Source organism: Phodopus roborovskii, unplaced genomic scaffold (genome assembly GCF_943737965.1).
Source record: "Phodopus roborovskii unplaced genomic scaffold, PHOROB, whole genome shotgun sequence".
NCBI classification, from domain to species: Eukaryota; Metazoa; Chordata; class Mammalia; order Rodentia; family Cricetidae; genus Phodopus; species Phodopus roborovskii.
In genome coordinates, this window is record NW_026126470.1 from 11,639,568 (window position 1) to 11,664,849 (window position 25,282).

The 25,282-nt window shown below is 37.0% G+C and overlaps 1 protein-coding gene across 1 annotated transcript in view; it reads left to right on the forward strand.

Moving 5' to 3' along the window:
- Gbe1 (1,4-alpha-glucan branching enzyme 1) overlaps positions 1-25,282 on the forward strand; it is a 215,415-nt gene that overhangs the window by 158,313 nt on the left and 31,820 nt on the right. The window contains exons 11-12 of the mRNA XM_051191744.1: positions 1,684-1,794; positions 4,862-5,033. Coding sequence (XP_051047701.1) covers positions 1,684-1,794; positions 4,862-5,033 — 283 coding nt within the window. The remainder of the gene's footprint in view (positions 1-1,683; positions 1,795-4,861; positions 5,034-25,282) is intronic.

Here is a 25,282-nt window from a genome sequence, read left to right on the forward strand (position 1 = left end):
TTGGAATATATGTAGCTTTTACTATGTTCTACTAAAAAGATATGAATGAGACATAAACGCTAGATTGTAGTAATGGTTTTGTTGTACATAGTTATGTGAAACTTTCCTTTTAAGTCCATATACACTCAGTTGATTAGAATATCATCATATTTTAGCCATTTCCATAAGAAATACTTACAAACCTATGGAGTGCTAATAGTTTTGAGTTTGATTTTGCCTGATAAGATGTAAGTGGTTGAAGCTATCATGTAAAGGTGTTATATGAATTTACCTGAACTCCTTCACTTCTTATCATGTGGGAGGGATGTATGCATTTAGAAGTCATTCTCTGCTCATCCTACATGAAACATTTGGAGCATTTTATGACATAGACATGGATTATATTTACACTTTTGTGTTATAAAGTTATATATTCTGGTACAATTTGTAACAAATATGTTTTTCAATGTTGCTAAGCTGCAAATTTGTGCAATGCTCTAATGAATTCACCAGTATTGATCTAGGTAAGGTGTAGAATGCTCTCTTGCTGTCTTTGTAGAGGTCCATTTCATTCTGACTCCCAGTCATGCCTTGATCCCTAGCAAAGACTATTTCAGCTGTGTTCTTCTTCTAGGAAACATTTCATTAGTTTTCTATTGAAATGGAAACTTGCCAAAGGTTTAGAATCTTGCTTCATTGCTCAGTTATTTTCTCATATTCAGACTGCATCCATCATAAAATCATATTTGCGGATTAGAAGACACTCATGGAGGTAACACAAACACATGAATAAGAGAGAACAGGAGGAGAGAGAGGAACTGTATGTAGGACATAAACTCAAGCAACCATTTTGAGTAGGAAGAGATAAAACATCAAGTGTGCAATGGCAGACACTAGGAGGGAACACTTCATGTGAGGAATGAGGGTCAGCAGTACAGACTCTATTTAACCAAGAAAGAACAATTACTGACCCAAGAGATGACATGTGAGGTCTTAGGTCAGCAGCATCACAGCAGGGTAAAAGGGCAGAAGCCAGACCAAAGAAAATGAAGTGGAAAGAAAATCAGTGTGGTCTATTAAGACAATAATTATTTTATAATTAGCACTTCCAGTCTAAAGTAATTGTTTTAATTATCTTTGTTTATGAATGGAACAAAATACTCTTCCTGCTAAAGCATTTTCACTCAAGTCTGAAAATGTAGCAAGTGTGTCTCTAGTGTATGAAAGTTACAGGAAGATGTAGTGCAAAACAAAAGGGATATGAACCAAAGTTGACTGCCAATCATGATGTTTCAGTTATCCAGGTCTTAAAACCATGGCATAGATCTCAAAATATAACTTAAAACATATCCAAAAAACCAATCACCTGCACTCTGACACACGTGATATACCCTTCCATCTTTAGGTGTTGTAGTAAACGTTATAGAACAACATGAGTGAAATTTGTACAGCAGAAACATAAATGAAACCTAGCATTATAGCCTTATGGGTAGATAAATACCCACCACAGTTGCCATTTGCATTAATGCTTTGTATGCTTATGTTATTTGGAGATAAAGTTTTACTTTCACTAAAACCACAAACAATGGTATCATCACTATATCTACATATCATAGTTTTGAATAATATGTATACTTTGAGGCTGAAGTTTAAAGAAAGAAAAATATGTGTTACTTATAAGTTGGTTTTCTCTCTTGTGTGTAGTTACTTAAAGAGTTTAAAGATGAAGACTGGAATATGGGCAATATAGTATACACTCTGACAAATCGTCGCTACCTTGAAAAATGTATTGCTTATGCAGAGAGCCATGATCAGGTAAATGGATATGTATAAAGTCATTCTTCTGTGTCAATGTTTATCTCCCTCATAATCTCTGTATTGTGTTATGTCTCTAAACACAAACGGTTACAGTTAAGTACAGATATTGTAACATATTTATGTGTGTATGCACATACATGAGTCCACATTTCAGACGCATTTTAAAGTTACTTTGTAGGTCTACAAATTATATTTCCAAGTTGCAATACAGCACTTCACGTTGAAGTTGCAAGTGTGAATGGGTTTTTGTCCTAAGCATAGCAGTTCTAATCTAGTGTACTGGGACTGCGGTGATAGCTTTCCCTTTTGCACTTTCTCCCTCAATCACAGAAGTCTCCTGCTGTAATTGATCACCCAGGCTGCCCTTGTCCCACTTTAGTCTTTCCCCTCTGTGCAGCCTGAGCTATTTACCAAAAGACAGGCAACAACTTGTCAAGCCATTTCTATTGGCTGTAGCTTGCCACTCAAAAGTCATTCATGCAGGACCAGTTTCATCATTCCCCAGCTCTACACCTTCTATTCAGTACTGTAAAACTCCCTCCTGTTTCTGAAAGGTCTTCTTTCAGGCGTACACTTTACCCTTCACCTACTTCACCTGAGAGGCTCCCATTCCGACCTGACTCAAATACCACATTCTCTATGAAGCCATAACTCAGGAAGGGAAACTTAGTTGCCTCCTGCTATATATTCCCATCAAGCACTAGGGCAGGCGGAAAGTGTTCCCATTCATTTTCACTGTAGACTTAAGCACTGTGATTGCTCCTACAGTACTCAATAAATACAGTATGTTGGGATAAGGCACACCATTTAGCAATTTAAAGCTATTTTAAATCATTTTGTATATGTGGGGCACGGTCTCTCCATGCAGAACTAGACATCTTAGAACTTGGAACTAGACATCTTAGAACTAGACAACTTAGAGGCCTGCCTCTGCCTCCCAAGTGCTGGAATCAAAGGCATGCATCACTCTGCCTGGCTCATTTTTATTATTATAGGTGTCAAAAATATCAAAATTCCAAGATGTATGGGTAAAATGGAGGCAGTAAGTATTTTGAAATTCTTAGGAATGTCTCCATTAAGAGAATAAGTATATATTGTTATAGTATTAATAGACATGTTATACAAATAATGTCTTTCCAGGTTCTTGTTAGGAATGTGCAAATGCACAGACCTTTGGCAGAGACCCCAGTCTCCCTCTACCCTTTTCTGTTGCCCATGGATACAGCAAAATTGAACACAACTGTGCTTGCACAATTACATGGTTTCTTTTCTTAATTGTTTTTGCACCATGTAGCATATTTAGGTACTTTGCTAAAGTATTTATTCCCCTAAAAAATTTTTTTTGTTTTGAATCTTAAAAGTTTGTTGAACTACAAAGGGGACCTACACTAAATTTGCAACTACCAAATTGGTCATAAATTTCTTTTCAACTTAAGATGCAATGTCTGTGATCTATACAACAGATCAACACAGACTAGCAATTTAAATAGAAACAGTTTAAAGGATACATGACAGGGAGTGGGGAGTGGGAAGCTCTCAATAAGTGTGTAACAGTGACAATTGCCAGGTGTGGTGGCAAATACCTTTAGTTCCAGCTCTTGGGAGGCAGCGGTATCTACCTGAGTTCTAGACCAGTCTGGTGTACAGAGTGTGTTCCAAGATAGCCAGAGCTACACAGAGAAAGACTGTCCCAAAACAACAGCAGCAGCAGCAACAACAAAAGCAAAACAACAGCCAACAGCAACAACAAAATCCCACTGAAAATTAAAATACTTGTGTAAATTATTACTTTTGTAATAATTTAGATATATAGAAATCACAGCAATTTTAAATGAATAAGTAAGATAAGAACCATATGGGTAGAACAAAATTGAAAATGAAAGTTTATAAATTTGTTTTGTAATGTTTTACCCTATCTGTAAAGAAATGTAGATTTGCTGAGAAATAATTCATTCTTTTAAGCAATACAAATTGTCAGGAATTTCAGTCAACAGTGAACCAAAAGTCTCATTCATTACAAAAGCAAATGTACTCTCTTTCTTAAGCTTGGTAAAAAGGCAAACACCTATTTATTCAATGAATAAGTCTAAATACATAATAATACATTGTAAGAGGTACTATACAAATTTTAGATACATTCTTAACCTTAACTATTAAGTATTTAAGATTATCTGAATCCCAATGGAATGTATTTTAGAGTGCTACTTGACTTGGAAAATAATCTTCCCTTGTGAACCTAAACTAAAGTCAGCTTTGAAAGCCAAAACCTAAGATTACAAAAGCAAACAGGTATACATAAGCATGTGAGTAGAATAGACAAGTTGTTTAGGAATATGTGCTACCGATCTTGCACTCATGCTTTGAAGGTGTCATTTTAGGGTTTATGACTTTAAACCGTTCTAAAGTGAAACTCTCCGCCTACTGAGCCCTATAATACACATTTCACTGTTCTCTCCATGATTAGTACTTTCCTTCCTTACCTGTCTTTGGTCTTCAGTGGCACATGACCTCCTTTCTGCTATGTAGAGCATTGATGGGTCACCTGCCCTAGTCACCAGTTGTTAACTTTCAGATAAAATGAACTAAATTTAAATGACAACCAAAGTGAAATTGCATGCTTGAGTTTTTATCTAATAATGGAAACAAAGGGTCATTGTAATTTCTTTCTCTACCATTTCATGGGTATTTTAATGTTTCCCATTGTTTCAAAACAAATGAAATCATGGTATATAAATAATTTTAGCCACATAATATTCTTACAGTTATGGGAATTAATTCAGAAAATTTTAGAAAATTTTAAGCACCGTCATAGATTCAGGTTCCTCGTTATGATCTTATTACCCATGTTTTCTTAAAACTAAACATTGTTCTAAGAAACTGCATCATCCCTTTTATCATCTGACTTTCAGCAATGATACTCACCACTGGAAAGTTAATGATGGCGCAGACACCGTTTCTGTATTGTTTGCTTTCCTGCATGGCCTTGTGTTATGCTGCTATAAGCTATAACTGCTTAGACTTAGTTCCCATGCTCTTTGTTTATGTCCACTAATTGTTTCCGTAGGCACTGGTTGGCGATAAGACACTAGCATTTTGGTTGATGGATGCCGAAATGTACACGAACATGAGTGTTCTGGCTCCTTTCACTCCAGTTATTGATCGAGGAATACAGCTCCACAAGATGATTCGACTCATTACTCATGGGCTTGGTGGAGAAGGCTATCTCAATTTCATGGGTGAGTGTGACTTATATAGAAAGTAGGCCTGTGCTTAAAATGTTAAAATGTTTGTTTTTCACATTTAAAAAAATATAAACTTTTTATTTTATTCATTATTTTTGTCAATTAGAATGCTGAAATATTTTTAAGTCCTAAAATTATTGTTTTAAATATTTTAGTTCCGATGTTATTGTTGAAATTTATATTTTGTAGTTGTTAAATAAAAATCTAATAAGCAAATGGTTGGTTTTTCTGTGAAGTAGTTGCCCACCAGATGCTTGTGTCACAAGTGAAAGTCATTGCAGAGGGGCATTGTGAAGGGCAAACTTCTTAGTTTTGAAAGCAGCGAACTACTAGATGGTCCTCACCTGAAGAATGCTAAATAATATGTTAAGGAAATTAATATGTTTCTACAGCAAACATATTAATGTTTAGATTTTAGGAGAGGCTTATTGGATGAACAACCATGGACAAAATTATAAACATGTCCAAGAGCCTGATTCGTGGTTCCACAAAAAAAAAAAAATGTTTGAGAGTTAGATTTTTGTTAGTTTGTTTTAAGAGTTGCTATATGAATCTCAGGTTTTTCAGTACCCTCTCTTGTTTCCAAGCTGTAAGTATGAAGATAGGTTCCAGAAAGTTTCCAAAGTGAACCACTTCCAGTTCTTAGTGTTCTAAGAGTAAAGCAATTTCTGTAGAGCTCAGGCATTTGCTAATCAACTGAGGTTGTTACCATAATACTTCCAAAAACATTAATTTTAAGACATTGTATTCAACGTGAGGCAGACAAGTGTTTGTTCTGTTGGGAAACTCTTTTCATGAAACTGTCAAGAGTGACAAAATAAACAACAGTAATTGCTTCTAATATCTATCTTTCTATATGGTTGATGAATTGACCACACGTTTGATAGCAAATGTACCTTTGAAGTTATTTTATATAGTGCCTAGAGCTCTTTTCTAACTTTAATTAATTCTAACTTTTTTCTTGAAACAGATAGCTTCCAATTTTAATTTAACCTTTAAAAAAAGTCAGTCTACTGTGCTATCTTATCTAATTATGGTATTCCTCTGCTTTTAAACCAGTCATATCGAAATAGCTTTAAATTTTATAATTAGTAAAATTATTTGTAAAATTTAATAGTTCCCTACTAGCTGTTATAAATTAAATATCTTTTTTTTTTTTTTAATCATCATGTCCCTGGACTGCTTAAAAGCCTTCAGTACCTCTGTGTCATCTAGATGATCAGTTAGAATGTCAGAGCAACCCCTTCTCCCCAGTCCCTCCACCCCTGGCGGGATCTCCTGCTTCTTCATCTCTGCCATCCAGTCTTTTAGTCTATTGAATGCCCCAGGGTCTCTCCAATCTGGATCCTGGAACTTTTCTCTTCTGCCCTTGGATCACCCCACTGTTAGACCCTCCTTCCTTTCCAGTCTTGCATGCTCAGATCTCCCTCTGGAGCTGCGTTTCTTAAGTGTTGCACTCTGCTGTGTTTTCTAGTGTTCTCCGCTCACTAGCATGGGATTTCACAGTCGCATTTGGACAATCTTGATTATGTGGCATTTTTGATAAACTTAGGACTCAGTGAGCATCCAGATCCTCCACACTGTACTTTCCAATCTATGAGCTAGCTCTACGGCACATTACACAGCTTTCACACTGTCTTAAAATGATGGGTTGGGTGTGTTCAGCATTAGTTCGTTAACTGGAATTACCACTTGTTCTCACAGGCATATTACATTTTCAAACATTTAAGAAATTATTTTTTTAAAGGGAAAGCAGTTATAGAAATTATGCTAGATTCAGGAGTAATAGAATTGTTCATGCTTTAGTCATTTTCATTTTTTTTTTTAAATTTCATAGCATTTTGTTTTTATGTTTCCACTGGTAGAGATTTCTTTGAAAGTAAGAAAACAGTAATTTTTTACTTAAGTGGTTACATGTTTTTATATGGTTTTGTTTCCGTTTGGCTTGCTTATTTTTGCCTTTTAGTGTTTTCTGGTTGTTTTGTTTGAGAGAGACATAGTACATGGAGTTGAGTTGGTAAGGCTGTGGGGATCTGGGAGGAGCTATGGCAGGGAAGGAGTGTGATCAAAGTATATTCTTAGAAAAAAAATTTAAAGCCAATGAACACAAAAACTAAAGTGATTATATAATTTTTGAACATTTGCATATGTGTTCTGCTTATAACATTATTCATTCAGCTCCAGCTATATATTCCTAGGAAATAGCAATTTAAGTACCAGTTTGACTGATTTGCTTTTTAATTGTTTCTGTATACAGTGTTTCTAATTTAGGGTTTCATGTATTTATATATTCAATCGGAATAGAACTGCCATGTAACTTTTGATAAAATAAAATGTGTCACTTGTTTTCTTTTTAATTTTTCTTTTCCTTTTCTTTTTCTGAGAAGTCTTAGTTCAAAAGAAATCTGGGGGCATAGGTTAGGTGAATATTAAATTATACCTCATTCCAGCTGCAGCTGCTGTTATCACAGCTCGGTGAGGTAAAGGGACATGTTTAATGGTGTATAACCAGGAAGTGATGGAAGCTGGGCCCTTGTCCATTCTCATGGTGTTTAACTTGAGAATATTTCAAAATAATTATACTTAACTCAATTTGTAGATGAGCCACAGATGTGTGGCTAATGACTGAATAGCTTAGAGGGTAAACGTTATCCGGTTGGAATACAGTCTTGTAAATGTTTTTATGTGTGAATGGGTACAAGGAATCATTATTCTGTGTAGTTATTTCTTCATGGTAGTGTTGTGCCTACCTCACAGGCTTTTGGGGGAAATGGTGTGAAATAATTCAGTGCAGAGTGTTTCCCAACGTATAATCATACTCAACTGTTACATAAATTTACTATTTTAATATTATTAGTTATAGTTCCTGAATGGTGCTTTGATTCCACATAGGAGTGTTTTTTAAGGGTCTTTTTTGAAGGGACATTGATTTATATAAGAGTTGCTTTAGGTGTCCAATCCATTTTTTTACACACTCTGGAAATAATTGAAAGAAAGTCTTTCATGTTTTGACCTACTTTGTGAAATAAATGGAGGACCACTTTCTGACTTTTCTACTCACCTGTCCCCAGCATATGGTAGTGTGTTAGTGCCAAGAGGTCCAAAGATAATGCCTCCTCAGCCTCCCTCTACACACTGTCCTGACCACCTGCCCAGACCTCATCACCCATGAACAGTTATTCTTTGACATTTATAAATTCAGGAGATCACAGAGAGTCTACCTCAGGGTCAAGGACAAGTTGGCTAGTAGGACAGAGAGGGACACCCATTTATTGGTGGTAGTTCCTCGAATGAAGGCCTAGAGATCAAAGACACTGGAAATGCATTAATCATTGACATGTGTGTGATCATTTCACCATCAATTATAGGAAGTTGGCCTCACAAAAGATGAATGTAAGAAGTATTTCACAGATGACATGAAATCACTCAGATCAACTTGAAGAGCAGAAACTAAAAGGGTATAACCTTTCATGATGGTAGTTATAAAATAAACACATCCTTGCAAATTTCATTAAAATGCCCTGTTTTGTTTTTGGTTACTGTTAGTCATATGTTCAAACCAGTAACAAATCTGATTCCTTATGATTCAAAAAGTTCTACCTTTTCTCCTATTTCCATTGATATCATCATTGTTTTTAAGTCCTTAACCAACCTTTGAAGTAGGACCAGTGTTCTTTCTTCCCTCATTCAAGTTATCATCATTAACTCCAAACTGTATTTCCATAATTTTCTCATTAAAATTTAACTCTCAGTATGATAGTAAGGATTTTTTTCCCCTGGATTTCTGTGAGCTTGATGTAACTCCACTAACGATTTTATTTAAGAATTTTTTAGAAATGGAAAATTGTTAACAAATTTGTCAGCAGTTACTTTGGATATATCAGCTGCCATCATAACTGGATATGGCCTATCATCCACATTAACACCAAGATGTGAGGAAAAATAGGACTAATTGTGTGAGCTTTCTTTCAAGGTGATTAATTTTGAGTGAAGATTTTTTTTTAATGCCAAATAGATTTCCTAAAAGTAAAGTGCTTTTTAAACTTTTTATTTGTTTTGTTTTGTTTATTTTTTGAAAAATGTTTCTTTAGATAGCCCTGGTTGTCCCAGAACTCACTGCATACATCGAGGCTGGCCTCGAATTCAGAGATTTGCCTTTCTCTGCCTCTCAAGTGCTATTATTAAAGGCTTGGGCTGCCAGGGCACAGCTAGGTAAAAGTCTTTTAAACTCACTTTAGAGAATAGCCTTTATTTGACCATGTTTAAACGATCCCCTCTATCTTGTTCCTGGAGAAGCTAGAGACAGGTGGTAGATAAACACTACAAAACTGAGATGCTTTAGGTAACGACTACATTAGAAATTACCTGTGAGACTGGAATAGATATTCTGAGTTGCAATAAAGGCAAATAGACAGTATTTGTAGCACAGCCATCCTTCGAAATGGAAGCTTGCACATTTCATCACCTTTCATGGAAGCAGGTACATGGAAGAACTTACCAAATGAATGAAAAGTGACCCAAGGCCATTGAAGCAAACAAAACAAAAAGCCTCTTTACACACAGCTAACAGATTATGTAAGGCACTAACACTATGCATGTGTTGGCCGCTTGAGAGATTAATAGACACAGAAAGAGATTAATGTAGTTTTAAGCTAGTGTTTAATAAATATATGATAAAAGGATTTATTTGGAAAGGTAGCTAGAAGTTTATTTATAAAAGTCATGCACTATTGCAGAAGTAGGCATTATATTCAAAGTTAAGTTTTAATGAGAACATTTTGAAGATATGGTTTGGAGTTGATGATGATAACTTGAATGAGGGAAGAAAGAAGACTGGTACTACTGAAAAGATTGTAGAAGGAAGGACTTAAGGGCAATGATGAGATCAATGGAAACAGGAACAAAGATGGCACTTCTCCAGTCACAAAGAATCATGAATGAATCAGTCTTGATGTGAATCAGCTTTGAAAATGGGACTAACAGTAATCAAGATTCTGGCTCAGGCAACCAGTACCTGTCAGTACCACTTCCTACCATGGGAAAGGGGTTGGGGAGTCATCTTATCATGAAAGGAAGGACTCAGTTTTAGGCATATAGCCGTCAAGTCGCATTCAACCATAAATGGCAACTAGTTGAGTTCAGGAAATATCAGTGTCAAGAAATGTAATTTAGAAAACTTTATGGGCCCAGACTGATAGCTGAGAATCCAGCATTGGACTGACTCAGTCCCCCTGAACATGGGTTTCAGTTAAAAGGCCTGGGCAGTCTAAGGGACCTCTGACAGTGGAACCAGATGTATTCCTTGTGCACAAAAGGACTTTGGGAGGACATTCCCCATGGAGGGATAATCCCTTGACCTAGAGGCAGGAGGGAGGGCCTAGTCCCTACTTCAAATGATTAGGTAGATTTTGTTGACCCGTCCTGGAAGACACCACCCTCCCTGTGGAGTGGAGGGTAATGGGATGGGAGGGTGGTCAGGTGGCATGGGAGAGTGGGAGGAAAGGGGGGGGGGAAAGAGAGGGAACTGGGATCAATATGTAAAATATAAACAAGTAAATAAATAAATAAATAACTTAATATGCAATGATCAACAGCTAGATCAATGAAAACTTGAGTCAGCACCAGAACTTAGAACCATTGCCCATGAAATTCACAGAACAAGACCCAGAGGTGCACAGTGTCTAATTGAGAATGCCAGCAGAGGAAACAGAAGGGCTTGCAAAAGAACACCAAAGGCCAGATTTTAAAAGAGGAACAGAACAACTGTTTTTGCCCAGCTGAACCAAGCCAAAGTGATTCTGAGAGTTAGGGAGCAAAGGGGTGCAGTGGAGTGGGCTTCAAAGGGCAAGTCAGTTGCTCTGAAGTGCTTTCCACCCAAAGTATAAAATAAAGTCATGTAGTAAATTGGATTAAAGGAGGCTTGTTTCTCTATGGGAGGTAAATACATTTTTGTTGTTGTTTGGATAGGACTCTTTAGAAGGCATTTTTTTTTTCCTGGTCTGAGAGAAAGAAAACCTAGGTTAAAATTAACAGCATAGCCAACTATGTGTGCAAACATTAGTATTTTACACAGGTAATTCTTTAACCTGAAGATAAGGACAAAATGGGTTGAGGTACAGTTAGTTATAAGGGTAGTTTCATGGAGGAAAGTTCGTGTTCGTAGATCAGGAAGTCATCACTTAGGTATGAAGGAAGGAGAAGGATGTTTGAGAAAGGACAGAGGGCTTGAAAGAGACATCTGTAAAAGTGAAAATAGCAGATGACCAAGGGTGATGTGTAGGTAATGCACGCTCCATGTGTAATTGGGTCACATCAATCCACCTTTGGTTATATTTCTGTCCCCTTAGAAAGCCTCAGTTGATCAAAGATTAGAGTTGTCTGGCGCCTGTGGAAAGGAAGGCTTTCTGGGAGAAGAAGGGAACCTGGGACAGACTAGAGAACAGAAAGACTTCAACTGCCAGTAATGCCCAAGCCAGTAGGCGGGGGTTTGCATCTTCTAACAATGAAGACCGTATAGGATGGGCTGCCCCTAAGCATTATTGAGAGGCTTTGTGCAATACACATTTAATTCAGTATCTTTCCATTTTCCTTATATTTCTCTATGAAGCATTTCTATACTCATATATTCAAAGGATATATAATCATTTGTATATAAAATAGAATAATGTCCACAGAAATCTGTCTTGTTGATAATGTGGGTCATCTGATATGCATCCCTATGTTTCTTGTTTAGGAATTTCATTATAATGATGTTATTCTCGTTCCTGTAATGAGTGATACCTGTGGAGAAAGAGGCACAATTACAATCTAGCAATTTTCTCTCTCAGCGGTATTAGGAAATTTCCATTACTAAATTTGAAGGATTTTCTCCATATGATTATATTGTATTTTGACATTTGAGAATTCTGTGGGACATTTTTTAATGAACACGTTACTTCTCCCCAAAGCCACTGGGAAAGGAGATGGGTTTTGTCCTAAGTGTCAGGCTACAGTTATTGATGGCTGCGTTCAACTTGAGTATAAAATGTGTGATCTAACTTCAGATCTTCTGCCTGTGACTCTTGAGTGTCAAACTTGTAAATTCTTCTTTTTCTGATAGAGGGAATACAATAAAAATCTAAATGTCTCCCTGCTAAGTGCTGGAATTGAAGCAGTTACAGGAAGAGAAAATACACTCTCTTGAGCAGTAGGAGTGCTAATTTCTGGCATTTTCTCTTAGCTTGTTGAGGCAAGATTACTAAACGTAACATGACTCCTAGAAGTCTATAAAACTGAACTGTGAAAAATGGCAAAATTCTCAGTGTGAGCAGTTGTAAATGACTTGAAGCTCCATTAAAATGCTCAAAGACACAAATAACACATATTCTAAATAGCAGAGGCCTACAGGAATAGGCTGGATTTGATTCACAGCACACCAATAAGCCTTTCCGGTGCCATTTAATGAGAACCTGCCATGATTGCTGCACTCTTAAGACTGAAGTAGTGGAGCCTGAAGCCACTGAAGTCTGAGGTCTTTGAGGGTGAAGCTCTTGCATTTCAGACTTTACACATCACACCAAGTGCTTTTCCTCTGTGGAGGACCTGGTCAAAGAGCAGGGACATAAGAAGTTTGGTCCAGAGAGGAGAAACCTGCTCCTGGAATTTCTTCTACCTCTCCACTCAGTATTGGAAAGCCTCCATCTACCAGGTGCACAATCCAAACAAGATTTTATTTCCAACTAACTTCTTGCTGATTTGAAGAACCACTTTAGAAAAAAATGTCTTATCTACATTTTCTTTACTTCATTCCTACAGACAGAAATAACATACATAAAATGCTTGACCTTTTGAAAACGTAATTCAGAGCAGACATCCTACTTGGTCCCTACCATCAAAAACAGGATCTTTCTCTTTTACTTGTCAGTAGAGAAACCCAGGCAGAGGAGCGAGGGTATTATTAGTATTGGCACAGTAGTTTATTTTCAGTACAGAAATTTCTTAGAAACAAAATTGCTTTGCCATACAGAGCATGCTAAGCAATGTATGATTATTCCTTGTGTGCTATAGATTTAAAAGGGAAACCTACTGTGTTGAATATTTGTCTCTGTCCTTGAGAAAGGATATCATCTTAACAGCATGTAGATTTTAGGAAGGGAAAGTCTCAGCACATGAAAGTCCCCTGTATGTCCCCTCCTCAAAGTGACATCTGTACATACAGGAATTTAAATCTGGAGGTGGAACAGCCCATGCCCTCTGCTAACATAGTGGTAAAATAGATGTGAATCTTAGCATAATACTAATGAAAAATGCACATTTGCTCCTCAGTTTAAATCTGTGTCATTTACCTTGGGATGGTTATTTCACATTGAGAGGTGGAGAAAACTTTTACTTTATTCTGTTATAGATGTTTATGCATCCTGGCTACCCCCGATTTATAGGACATAGTGTATATTCCCCATTTGAATATCTAGTGCTGATGCTAATTGTATTGGGTAGGCTCCTGAATGGGTATACTATACTTGTTTCCTTAGATTAGAATACACATAATATCTTTTCATCTCCATTTCTCAGTTTTTGCATGTGAAAAAACAGAGGCTTTGTTTGTCAGCTGTCTGTCATTACATGAAAAGCAGTGGCAGTCAATTTACAAATTGTCTCCTAAATTTAGAAGTTTGGTTCATTATCAATGGGGCCTGTTTCTTTGGTTTGTACATAGACAGAAGCATCATTATGGAAGTTCCACATTGCAAAGAAAACCAGTCAACTCATTGCTAAGTACAAATAGTACACAAGAGGCCAAAATCACCAGTCTCGACTATGGGCATCCACCCTGGTCCAATCAATAATAGAACCTTTGTCATACAAATATGCCAGGGATACCAAGTATTTTATTGTTGTGTAGAAATGTCATCTTAGAGTAATTGTACAAACTTGCTGTCTAGCCATGAACTTCAGAATCCTATAGAAGATCTTCTAAAGGCAGGGATTTGCCATTCTTTGGGTCTTTATCTGTGTCTTACTCTTCTGTAGGTTTGTATGTTGAGGACAAGGGAAATTTGCTACTTTCAAAGTTGGGACTAAAGATTAATCAATACATAGGGTGATCATCACTAGCCTGAACCCTCAGATCTGTATAGTAACTTCAAATAAACTTGATATAATCCCAATAACCCACCCCAATAAAGCCTCATCTCACTGCTAGAACAAGTCCCCTGCTTCCACCAATTCCAGAAAATCCCATTAGGTGGGTTTCCATGTGTTTGCTATACACTTGGCTTTGAAATCTTCTCTCACTTCTCATTCTCCCCACTCAGTATTATACTTTCCCTAAGAAATTTGTTGGGTTTGTTGTTGTTTGTTTGTTTTGTGTTGGCTCAAGTCTTCTTAGCACTTTCTTTGAATTTCTAGAAGTTACAAGAGAAACAAATACATAGATCTCCTTCGGGAGAATTGATTGAAGCATCTAAGTTTTAAGTGAAAGCCAGATGCCTGGCTCTTTTAGTGTTACTCAGGGAGGTTATAATGATCCACAGGCTTCTAAGTGTGACTGATGACAAGTTGCCAGGGCTGCTGGGAAGTATGTCTGTCACTTCATAGAATGTAATGATGAGTGTCCTGAACACAGACACTATATTCTGGAAGCCTTTCTACTGAGTAACTTGCCAACGGCAAACAAAGAATTTAGATAGGGGGTTTCTCTGTCTAAAATCTTAGATAGATTTACTGTATCCCTGCCTCGTTTCCCCAACCATCCATCCCAATAAGTGAGCTAGTTTACTCCTCCTGGAAGACTAGCGAAGGATCATTGGTGGTCCTTGGATACAATAATTTTTCATTTTCATCCCCTAACCAAATAAGAACGTTTTTCTCTTTGAGGATGTATTTTCCAATAAATTTTGAGGCAATAAAAATGTTTGGGTTTCAATTTGACAATATCTTAGCATACCACTCTAAAAATGTTAACAATTTCCTATGCATCTTATATTTTTGTGAGTAAGGTATTGTGCTAAGTGGTTTATATATAATATTTCATTTAAAATCCTGTTACATGCCTAAAAATCAGGTCTACTTACCTTCATCAAACATATAAGAAAACAAATGGCTCAGTGGCTTTCAGATTTATATGGGAGCTAGAAATTGAACTTGACGCTGTCTATCTGCACTTCATAGGATTTTGCTGTCAGCCCATAGAGGTTACCATGAAATAGTGTGTAAAACAGACGCTGCATGTTGCAGTGATGTTGGTGGTCCTCTAGCTGTGGAAGTACACTCAGAGACGAACAGCAGATCATATTTCATTGTGTGTTCTGGTGTCTAAGACAAATCAAGCTATGAACCAATTTGTTAGTTGCTTATGTATGTAAGAGTCCATGTTTCAAAGAGAATACAGCATAGAGAGATGTCCTGTTAGTAGACAAATGCCACTGAACAGATCCCTCAAAGGGCTGAGTGTGTAGCCTAGTGGTGGAGTACTTTTTTGCAATAAGTATGGCTCCAGATTTGATTCTCGGGTTCACAAAACAGCCAAGCTCTGCACAGAGTACTGTCACACACATGAGCACAGCTCATATCTTTGGGGGAAAAAAATGGTAGGCCACCCCAGATGGCGGTCAGCAGAAGGAGGGTTGATTTTAAGATGTCATTTCTGCTGGTTCCCAGCCAAATCTTGCATTAACCACGGTGTAATGGCTATGGGGAGCTAAGTAAGCAAAGAAGAGTCAAGTACTCATTACCTTAGGATGTAGAAGCAACTTGAACATAGAAATGAAGGCTAGCTCTTAGGGAATTTCAGGAGGTTTGTATAATAGATCAACTGTTTAGATAAGTTATGTATTTAAACTGTGAAAGATGAATTAAAAATAGAGCACTCATCTAAAAACAAGAAATACTGCAAGATATTTTTACAATCAGAATTATTTTTACAGTGTATTAAAACTGAATAGGTCTAAATTCTTTCCTCACCAGTCAAGTCCATAATTAGAGCACAAGCCCACCACCCCCAGATAAATTCAAAATAATTTATTTCATTTTAGATTTCTATGACTATTATGAACAAAAGATTCTATTTTCCATGACTGTGCAATTACCAGAAACCATCTAAATGTTGACTCATGTGAGAGGGAGGTTTATACATTAATGCAATCTAAGGTATCTAGTGCAAGAGGAAATATTGCATCGCTTAGGGTACTTTACTTTAATTGCACCTTTATAGCCATAATAATCAAATATTGGGATACTGCTTATCTATGGATGCAAGCATTGTGTTTCTGAACATACAAAGACTGTCAGAGAAGTCCTTTCAACATTCATATTTTATTTCATAACTTGGAAGCAGCCCAAGTATTTAAAATATTCAGGTGTACTCTCCAGTGTAAGTTTGTGGTTACCTGGATAAATCACAGATTGTGTAGTAGCTGTCAAAAAAAAAAAATGTGTGGTTTATGTGTGACATTTCCTCAAAGCCATGTGTATTTCAATACCTGGCACCCAGCTGGTAATACTGTTTTAAGAGGCTTTTAAGTGACTATTAGGAGATAGGGCCTTGCTTGGGGAAGTGGGTCTCTGTGAACTCCCTTTGTTCTTGGAAATGTACAAGCTATCCCCAGCTCATAGTATCACAGACAGCAGCTGGTTCTATCACAGTCGACACCACTGTGACATTCGGAACCACAGTAATCCCTTCCTCCAGAGTTGGTCCTGGTAGGCATTTTGTTAGGTTGTTGAGAAAAATAATACATTGTCTTTAATTTAAATTATAAAATATGTTAAATTGTAAAAAATTCAGTAATAGTGAATAAAGTACAACTTCTTTGTCTTGTGTAGAAACATTTTTTATGTAAGTCAAGTGGCTCAAGGTAAGTTGTACCCATAGTACCATAAATAACAAATGCAGAGGTGAAATAATTGTAACTACTTTAAAAGTGTTAGCAGCACTATTATAATGCTCACAGTATAATTATTATCTGTCCTTCAAAATACATTTAGCAGAATGTATTACAATTAATTTAAAAGCTTATATTTACCATCTTAAAACCTAAGGCCTCCTCAGATTTTCATAGAAGAAATGTATTTGCTTGGACAAGCAACCCATTAATAGCTTTTCAAGTGTTTGTACATCATTACCTAACAGATCCTTTAAAAGCAGTTTTAATAAAGGCTCAGTGGGTAAAAGTGCTTACCCATAAGCCTGACAAACTGAATTCCATTCAAAGAACCCACAGTGGACAGACAGAACCAGCTATGGAAAGTTGTCCTCTGACCTGTACATGAGTGCCGTGGGGCACTCATTTCTGCATTCACATATACAGAGACATTAATAATAAAATTCAGTGAAATAACCACAAGTGTTGTGTTAAAACGTTATGAACGTATTTAAAATCACTATCATTCACAGGAACTGATTACCCTTTTTCATGCCCATGTCAAAATAAAAAGCTGACAAAATGAAGTTTATGAGCTTAAAAATACAAGTCTTTTTCAAAATATTTTCATGGTTTGTACGAAGATTTTTAAAAAGAAGTTAAGTGAGTCATGGCTTAAAATTTCGTAATGTGTTTAAAGACCACAGGTGATTTACTAGAAAATCTCCACACTATTACTTTTATAGGCTTTCCTCCCACTGAATGACTCAGCCTTAATGACAGTTTCTCCAGTCAACAAAGCACACAAAAACCTTGGTTTCTTCCAATATATTATCTATAGCTTAATAAAAATATCACATCCCTTCTGTCATTTCAGAGATCATTTACTTTAATTAACTTCTCATTTTGTATTTTTCCTTTTTATTTTTTATTATTATGTAGAATTGCTGTACTCTTTAACATTTAAGGATCAGCTTGTTTTATGCCTGACTATACACTTTAAAATTATGAGATAGTAGACAAATTTAATGGTTACCCACTGGAAAAAAATAATTGGAACACACAAAAATTACAGCAAGTTATTGGTTTTTAAAAGGCATAACAGTTAAATCAAGAGTTTTCAGGACGCTTATGACATAAGAGAGTCAGTCAGTCTCCCCTCTGTCCACATCCTGCCCCTGTGTATATGTGTGCCTTATCTTTCTGTCCCTCCTTAGGTGAAATTTTACTGTCTTGTCAGTGGCTCCCAAATAACATTCAGAGACCTATTATTATAAATGCTAGGCCAGTAACTCAGGCTGGTTACTAGCTAACTCTTACATTTTAAATTAACCTGTATTTCTTATCTACCCTCATACATCTTTCAATAATGCACTTTCAATTTGTTTCTTTCTGAGTCCTGCGTAAGACTCTTGAGAGTCTGCCCTTCTTCCCAGCATTCTCTCTTCCCTGAAAACCCTACCTACCTACTGACCATTCAGCAACACATTTTCACAGTGCACAGCATTATTCCATAGCTTCACTCTTATGTATGGGCTCCCAGACTTTAAAAGGCTAAATAAAGGCTAGCAACATGAATATATTTGCAAAGTTAGGAAGTCTCCTTTATGGTTTCCAACAGTCCAGGTATTCTCTGACACAGATTTTTTGGGAGCTACTACATAGAGCTGGATGTTGTGTTTCTTCTATTTCCTTTCTGGAGAGATATAAGCAGTGACCCTTCTCTAAATTCTACAGAATGTGTATACTTAATGTTGGCAACATTAATATAGTTACGGTTTCCTAAATGTGCCATAGTGATTCAGTTTTGGTGGATATGACAGTACTTGAAGATAGCATTTTATTCGTAGGGGAAATGTAATCCCTTCAGAATGCCAGAACAGGTAAACATGTGTAATATATACATAATAGTTCCATGATTTGGAGTGGAAGTACGTAGCTAAAAATGTCTGGAAGGACACACAGATTTAGGTGATGAGAAAGGGTCATGTAATGCCTAAAATGTGCAATGTGACTGCATTATTTTTATTTATCATTCTGTCTTCTTTTCAAAGATTGCTTGTCGGATTCTGTGTACAAGAGAGTGCTAAAGAGCACTTGCTCCAGTCTTCCACTTTTATGTGTGTGTTTCTTTTAGGATAGCGGTAAGAATTTTGGTCCACCCATTCCATGTACATAAATGAATTATTTGATGAAATAAGAACTTTAATCTCAAATTCTCCTTTAATTGGTATTTGTTTTTAGTTTCTTTGTTAGTGTTATAGTAATCACCCACCCTAGTAATTTATACAGCGTAGATACAGATGGTTTGCTTGTGATACTGCAAGTTGAGAAATACCAGGTCAGAGGAACTGTGTCTGCATAGAATCCTCTGGTGAAGATACAGGGGTCAACAATAGAAGGGCAAGAGAGAATATATGGTCAAGGGTGGAGGGAAGAAGGCCAAAGTCTTTATGTGAGAAACCACTCCACAGATAATGTTCACCCTGGTCATCCCAGGAAGGCCCTATTCTCAACTGTGAGGAGAACATTCCCATTCCATGACCTTGGTGGAGTGAGTGTGGGGTAGAGGAGACAATGTTCAAAGATTAATGTCACATCTTATTCTATTGAAAATGTTTTCAAACTAACTAAAAGTTAGAAGATAACAGGTGTTTTCAATTTTCCAAGTTAAAAACCAGTTCCCAGTGACTCCCAGTTCACTTCCATCTTAATTATTTTATTCTGTTTGCTTTCTTCCTTTTCCCTTGTCAATATAAGCTACTGCTGACTAAATGAGGCCCACGGTTGCCTGAGGAAATGTAGCATCAAAGGGCAGACACTGTAGTTAAAGAATGTAAATTCTAATTTAGAAAGGGTGATTATGACTATTGCATAGAAAAACAAGTTTTGTGTTCTACCACACTTGGAAATAATGCTCTTTTCTTAACCTCTGCCACCAAATATTTTTTTAGCATGTACATGTTCTTTCACTTTAATAGTGATACTGTAGCTGGTTTTGTTTTAAATGTACAATTTAATGAAAAACAATTCACTCAGTGTAGTTAAAGTATGTAGGGTGCACAGTAAACTAGAACTGATTCTTTTTAATCTGTTTGATATTCATTCGTTTTAATTGTGAAAATTTTAAAGGATAACTAGGAAATTACTCTTAGGAACTGTCGAAGATACTAAAATCTTGCTTGAAAATGCACACTTTTCTAGTCTCTAGAGCTTGTTAATATTGTGTCCGTTTCCCCTCCAGTTTGTCCAGCTTTCTCATGTAGTGAAAGGGGCTGATTCTGCATCTCTGTTCCCTGTTAAGCTCCGGAACATTGCAAGGATGCCATGTAAGACTCTATTGCCTACAGTTATACTTGCAGTCTCTGCACCACATCCATGAACCCCCTGGCCTAGTTAACTTGAGTCTTACACCTCATCTTACTCCTTTTTTTCTTTATTTATTTATTGACCATGGCTTCCTGGCCTCCAACTCCTCATTTTCTTGCTTATTTTATATTGTCCTTGAGTCAACAGAATCCTCGCCTTCTTTTATTTAGTTTACCATTTTCAGAAAATCCACTTATTTTATGTTTTGATCATTCCTTTAAAATAGTTTCCTGTTCAGTGTCTCAAAATCTAACTTTTAGTTTAAACTGCCCATATGAACTTTGGAACCTCCCACCTGAGATTTTTATCTCGGTATTTTAGTGGCTACAAAGTTATTAGTTCCAAAGGTGAAATCTTTTCCTTTGAAAATTCTATGCTCCTTTATGACTGTTATTAGCATCTACTATTCCAGCATCCAACCATTGAAACTGAATTGGCCTCTTCCACCCATTTAGACTTCTTTCACCCCCCCCCACCTGTTCATTTTAAGAGTTACATACTCTCAAAATGAGACAAGATCTCATTCTGTAGCTAAGCATTGGCCTAAAACTTTCTGTATAGCCCCAAATGGTCCACTGCTAACTATCCTCTTGCCTCTGTGTCTGGTTGCTGGGATTATGCATGGCTCCTTATTTTCATAGATGTATCAACTCTGACACATTGATTTTTATTCATCATTGGCAAAGAGTGAAGCACAGTGGCCTCTATATAAATAGGCACTTGTGAGAATAACAGTACACAGTGAGTTGTGAGTGTGGTATGACTCTCTGTGCTGTAAAACTCTTCAATCCATTGTACTGCCTATGTCACTAACAAAAAGTCACATAGCCTTGAGTTATGTATTAGGGTTTTACTGAGTCTGGAAATTCTTGTCTTCCATATCCGTATCTAATTCCCCAAACTGTATGGTAGTTGATTTCTTTTCCTTTTTCAAATTTGTAGACATTTTTCTTTGTGAATATTCAAATTTAATGTTAGAAATGAGTCGAACATCATAACACTGTAAAGTAGAATTGTGCTTTTTCTTGGTGTCTCATTGCTTTTGTATTGATGTGATAAAACACCATGTCCAAAGCAAAGTGCATAAAGAAGGATTTATTTGGGACTTATGGTTCCAGAAGTTTGGGATCTGTCATGGGTGTGTGGAGTTAGCCTGAAGGAGCAGAAGAAACTGAGAGCTCACATCTTGAACAATAGCAAGCAGGAAATAGAGCGGACGCTGTCAATAGCATGAATCTTTTGAAGCCTCAAAAACTGCCCTCTGTGACCAAGTTTCTTCAGCAATGCTATACTATCCAATCCTTCCCAAAGCAACTACCAACCAGGGACTAAGTATTTAAATTCCTGAGATTATGGGGAACATCCCCTCAAACACACCACAGTTAGTATTCCTATTCTGCACTCAACTGTTCACATGTGGCTCCCATGTTAATGGATCTCAGAAGTAATATTAAGGTATGTATATATTACTTAGTGATAGTCTAGGACGTCTGCCAATTATGAATATTTTAGATATTCATGAATCTTGTCATCTGTCACTTGGAATGTTAAAAAGTTCCTTTTTACCCCCCAAATAGCTGACACATTTAATGATCCTTTGTAAAGTTTTGAGAAGTTTGGAGGAAACTTTGATGAAATGTTCACTTTTTTTTTTAACAAATACATCCATATTTCAGTCTCTGAAGGACTCAGCTGCTCTAATGTGCCACAATTCTGGAGGCTCATGTCTCTTTTCTTAGCCAATTAATTAGTCTCTTGGATATTTCCTTACTCTTTAAGCATGCTATTACATTTATTTCTGAATATATTTCTTTGTGTTGTTTAAAATTTAACATTCATTTAACATAAAATAAATGTTAGTTAAATTTGGTATTGTGTTTGATCTGTGATTTTAGCATACTTCAAGTTTTCCTTTCCTTTTTTTATTTAATTTTTTTTCTTCTTCTTTTTGGTTATTTGAGACAGGGTTTGTCTGTATATCTATGGAGCCTATTCTGACACTTGCTCTGTAGACCAGGCTGGCCTGGAACTCACAGAGATCTACATGGCTCTGCCTCCCGAGTACTGAGGCTGTGCACCACCTCCGCCCAGTACACGTTTTCCATTTTGTAATCAGAAGCATGAAAATATTTTTGGATGTGTGTCATAGCAGTTACATGGTCAGTACAATTCCATAAAATCACATGAATGTAATTCACATTAGAGGCTACCAAACACAAAGCTGAAATACAGCTCAGCCTACATAACCAGGTTCAAGATTCAAGACACTGATGTACACGGGACAGAGTGAAGAGGAACAAGTCCACTTTGGAAGATTCCCAATTGCACATATCCATTATTAAACAAACAAACAAACAAACAAACAAAAAACAAAACAGAACTCAGATGTGAGAGCATAATGCAGGCTAGGAAAAATCTCTTTACAAAGGAAGTAATTTTTCCAATGAGAAAGAGGAAATTAAGTTACTGTTTCAGAAGAACACTGGTACCTCAGTTGCAGGAGACAATAACTAACCCTGGAGTTATAGAGTGAATTAAATTTCAGGCAGAATAATTAGAAATTGCTAGTCAAAAACTGGGAGGAGACAATGAAGTCAGAATATTGGGCGAGGAGTAGGTACCTACCTGTCATCTTGTTTAATGGGTGCTGGTCCTATGTACTAGGAGTTAAAGAAGAAATGAGAGCAAAGAAATCTGAGTTATTGAATTGGAATCAGGAATACAAATAAAGGGTCTGGCTAGCTACTGGCAAAGCTAGAGCTACCAATCAAGGCGCCAGGTGTAGCAGTTGATGCTGGTTTTAGAATGTTGTCCTTTATGGAAGAACATCGGAGAAGATGTATGGTTTATACAAATGGAGAATAGTCATATTCCTTTCTGTCCATGCAGTGTTTACCTCTCAGGGAGATTTATGTGTGATGATTTCAATACAGTTACCTTGAAAATACTGTTTGTTTCTGCAATTTTCTGTCTTCCTTTATAACAGCCTTCAAACCTGTTTGATACACCACTTCATGAAAACCATATTTTCTTTAAAACTTCAGATTTTTGTAAAGGCCAGTATCGAAGTAAGGATCATTCATTCGGAGCAGAGTCATGTTACCCATAGTTGCCTTGTTTTTGGAACTTTCTTAGTAATTTTGGCATTGCTGACCCCAAATGAAGGAAGAGCTGATACACAAACAAGGCTAAAAGTACTGCTGGCGGGACTACGGCACCTTGGAAATGTCAGTGACATGCAAACAGATGCCAGTCCATTGATTGATTTGTGATCAGGTAGTTAAGTCTCGAATAGAATTGCTGACTACAAATGAATGGTCATGGAAGAGAGAAACCTGGCCAACCTTCAGCGGGAAAAATCCTGATTTTCTTAGTGAAGCATTCTTCTACCTTGAAGTGATGCCAGGATTCAATTAAACAGGTGTTGGTACTTAAGTACTTTCTTTGGAGCCTCCCCCACCTACTCTGTTTTTAATTACTACCTGATTGTAGGGCATGGCCTAGCATTGCAGGATTAGTTGGCCAGTGGGGTGTGTTAATTTCTTATTCCTGTCTTTGCTGATGTGATCCCAGAGATAGCAACTTGGTGGTAACACTATAGGCCCAATATGACTTCACTGTTTAGCTTTTGAGCCTAAGGCTGAAGGGGAAATAACCACAAAACACACTCTCTTCTCCCTTCTCTACTCTGTGTGAGAACGTGTTATTTCTCAGTCAGCCAATTTTATCTTTGTTTATGATTCCCCATCTCCTGCAATTCCATTTCACTTAATAGGTGAGGTGTTTCAGTAGATGTCCTAACTAAATGCCAGTTACTCAAACCTCCTTCCTACAGGAGGCCATGAGGGAATCTTGCCTAGGGTGCTTTTCACTTAGCTTCAACCATTCTAAAAACAGGACATTTCATAGTGACCTCTTACTTCTACCCAAGTTGCTTTTCATTGCACGGCTTATTGTCTCCTAGTAGTATTGCACTGTGCAATATAAAATAAGTTTAGAATATGTCAGAGAATCCCTTTCCAATTACTGCCAATCTTTGTATTAAAAAAAGGGAAAAAAAAAAAAAAAACAGTAGGAAGACTCGGCAATCTATGGGGCCTCTGGTAGTGGATCAATATTTATCCCTAGTATACCAATGGACTTTGGGAGCCCATTCCACACAGAGGCATACTTTCTCAGCCTACACACACTGGGGAGGCCTAGCCCCTGCCTCAAATTATGTGACAAACTGAAGATCCCCCATTGGAGGTCTCACCCTTTCTATGGAGCAGAAGAGGGATGGGATACAGGGTTGGTGGCGAGCAGGGGAGGAGGAGAGGAAGAGGGAGCAAGGATTGACATCTAAGACAGGCTAGTTTCTAATTTAAATTTTAAATAGAAAACAGGAAAAAAAAAACTAAACAAAAAAGGAAGGAAACCCTGTCTTCTGTGGATGCAGCATTGGGAGGTGGAACTCTGGACACTGAGAATCAGACAAGTCCTGAGCCTGCAGATATACTTCTGTTTGTGCACACTCCTTTTGTTGCTCTTGATAGTTCTCTTATTTTTTTTTATAGAATCCAAATTTGCAATAATAAAGAAACTGTGTTAGACAGTGTTTATATGAGTCCCTTTGCCTCACACCAAGTGCTCTAAAAGGACACTTGACAATAACTGTTAAAACTAGTCTCCTAAAGGCAGCAGATGCAATGCACTTAAAGGAAATTAATCACACACTTAATAAATCGTTGGATGTACATTTTACGCTTGCTAGTAGAGGTAATAGGTCTAAACTGATGGGAAAAAGTCAAAATGTGTCATTATACTATTTAAATCATTGTTCAAAAAAGGCAAACAAATGAACAAACAGGTAAATTGCAGTGTATGCCAAGTGATGCACAGCCTTGTTAAAGAATGCTGGACTTGAGGTATAGCTCAGTGAAGGACTGTTTGTTCCTGTATGTGTGTCCAGACTGCTAGGTCCAGTCCCCAGCACTACCAAACCAAAGCAAATAGAAGTGTTTTTGGTGACTAACCAGCTGTAACATAGAATAT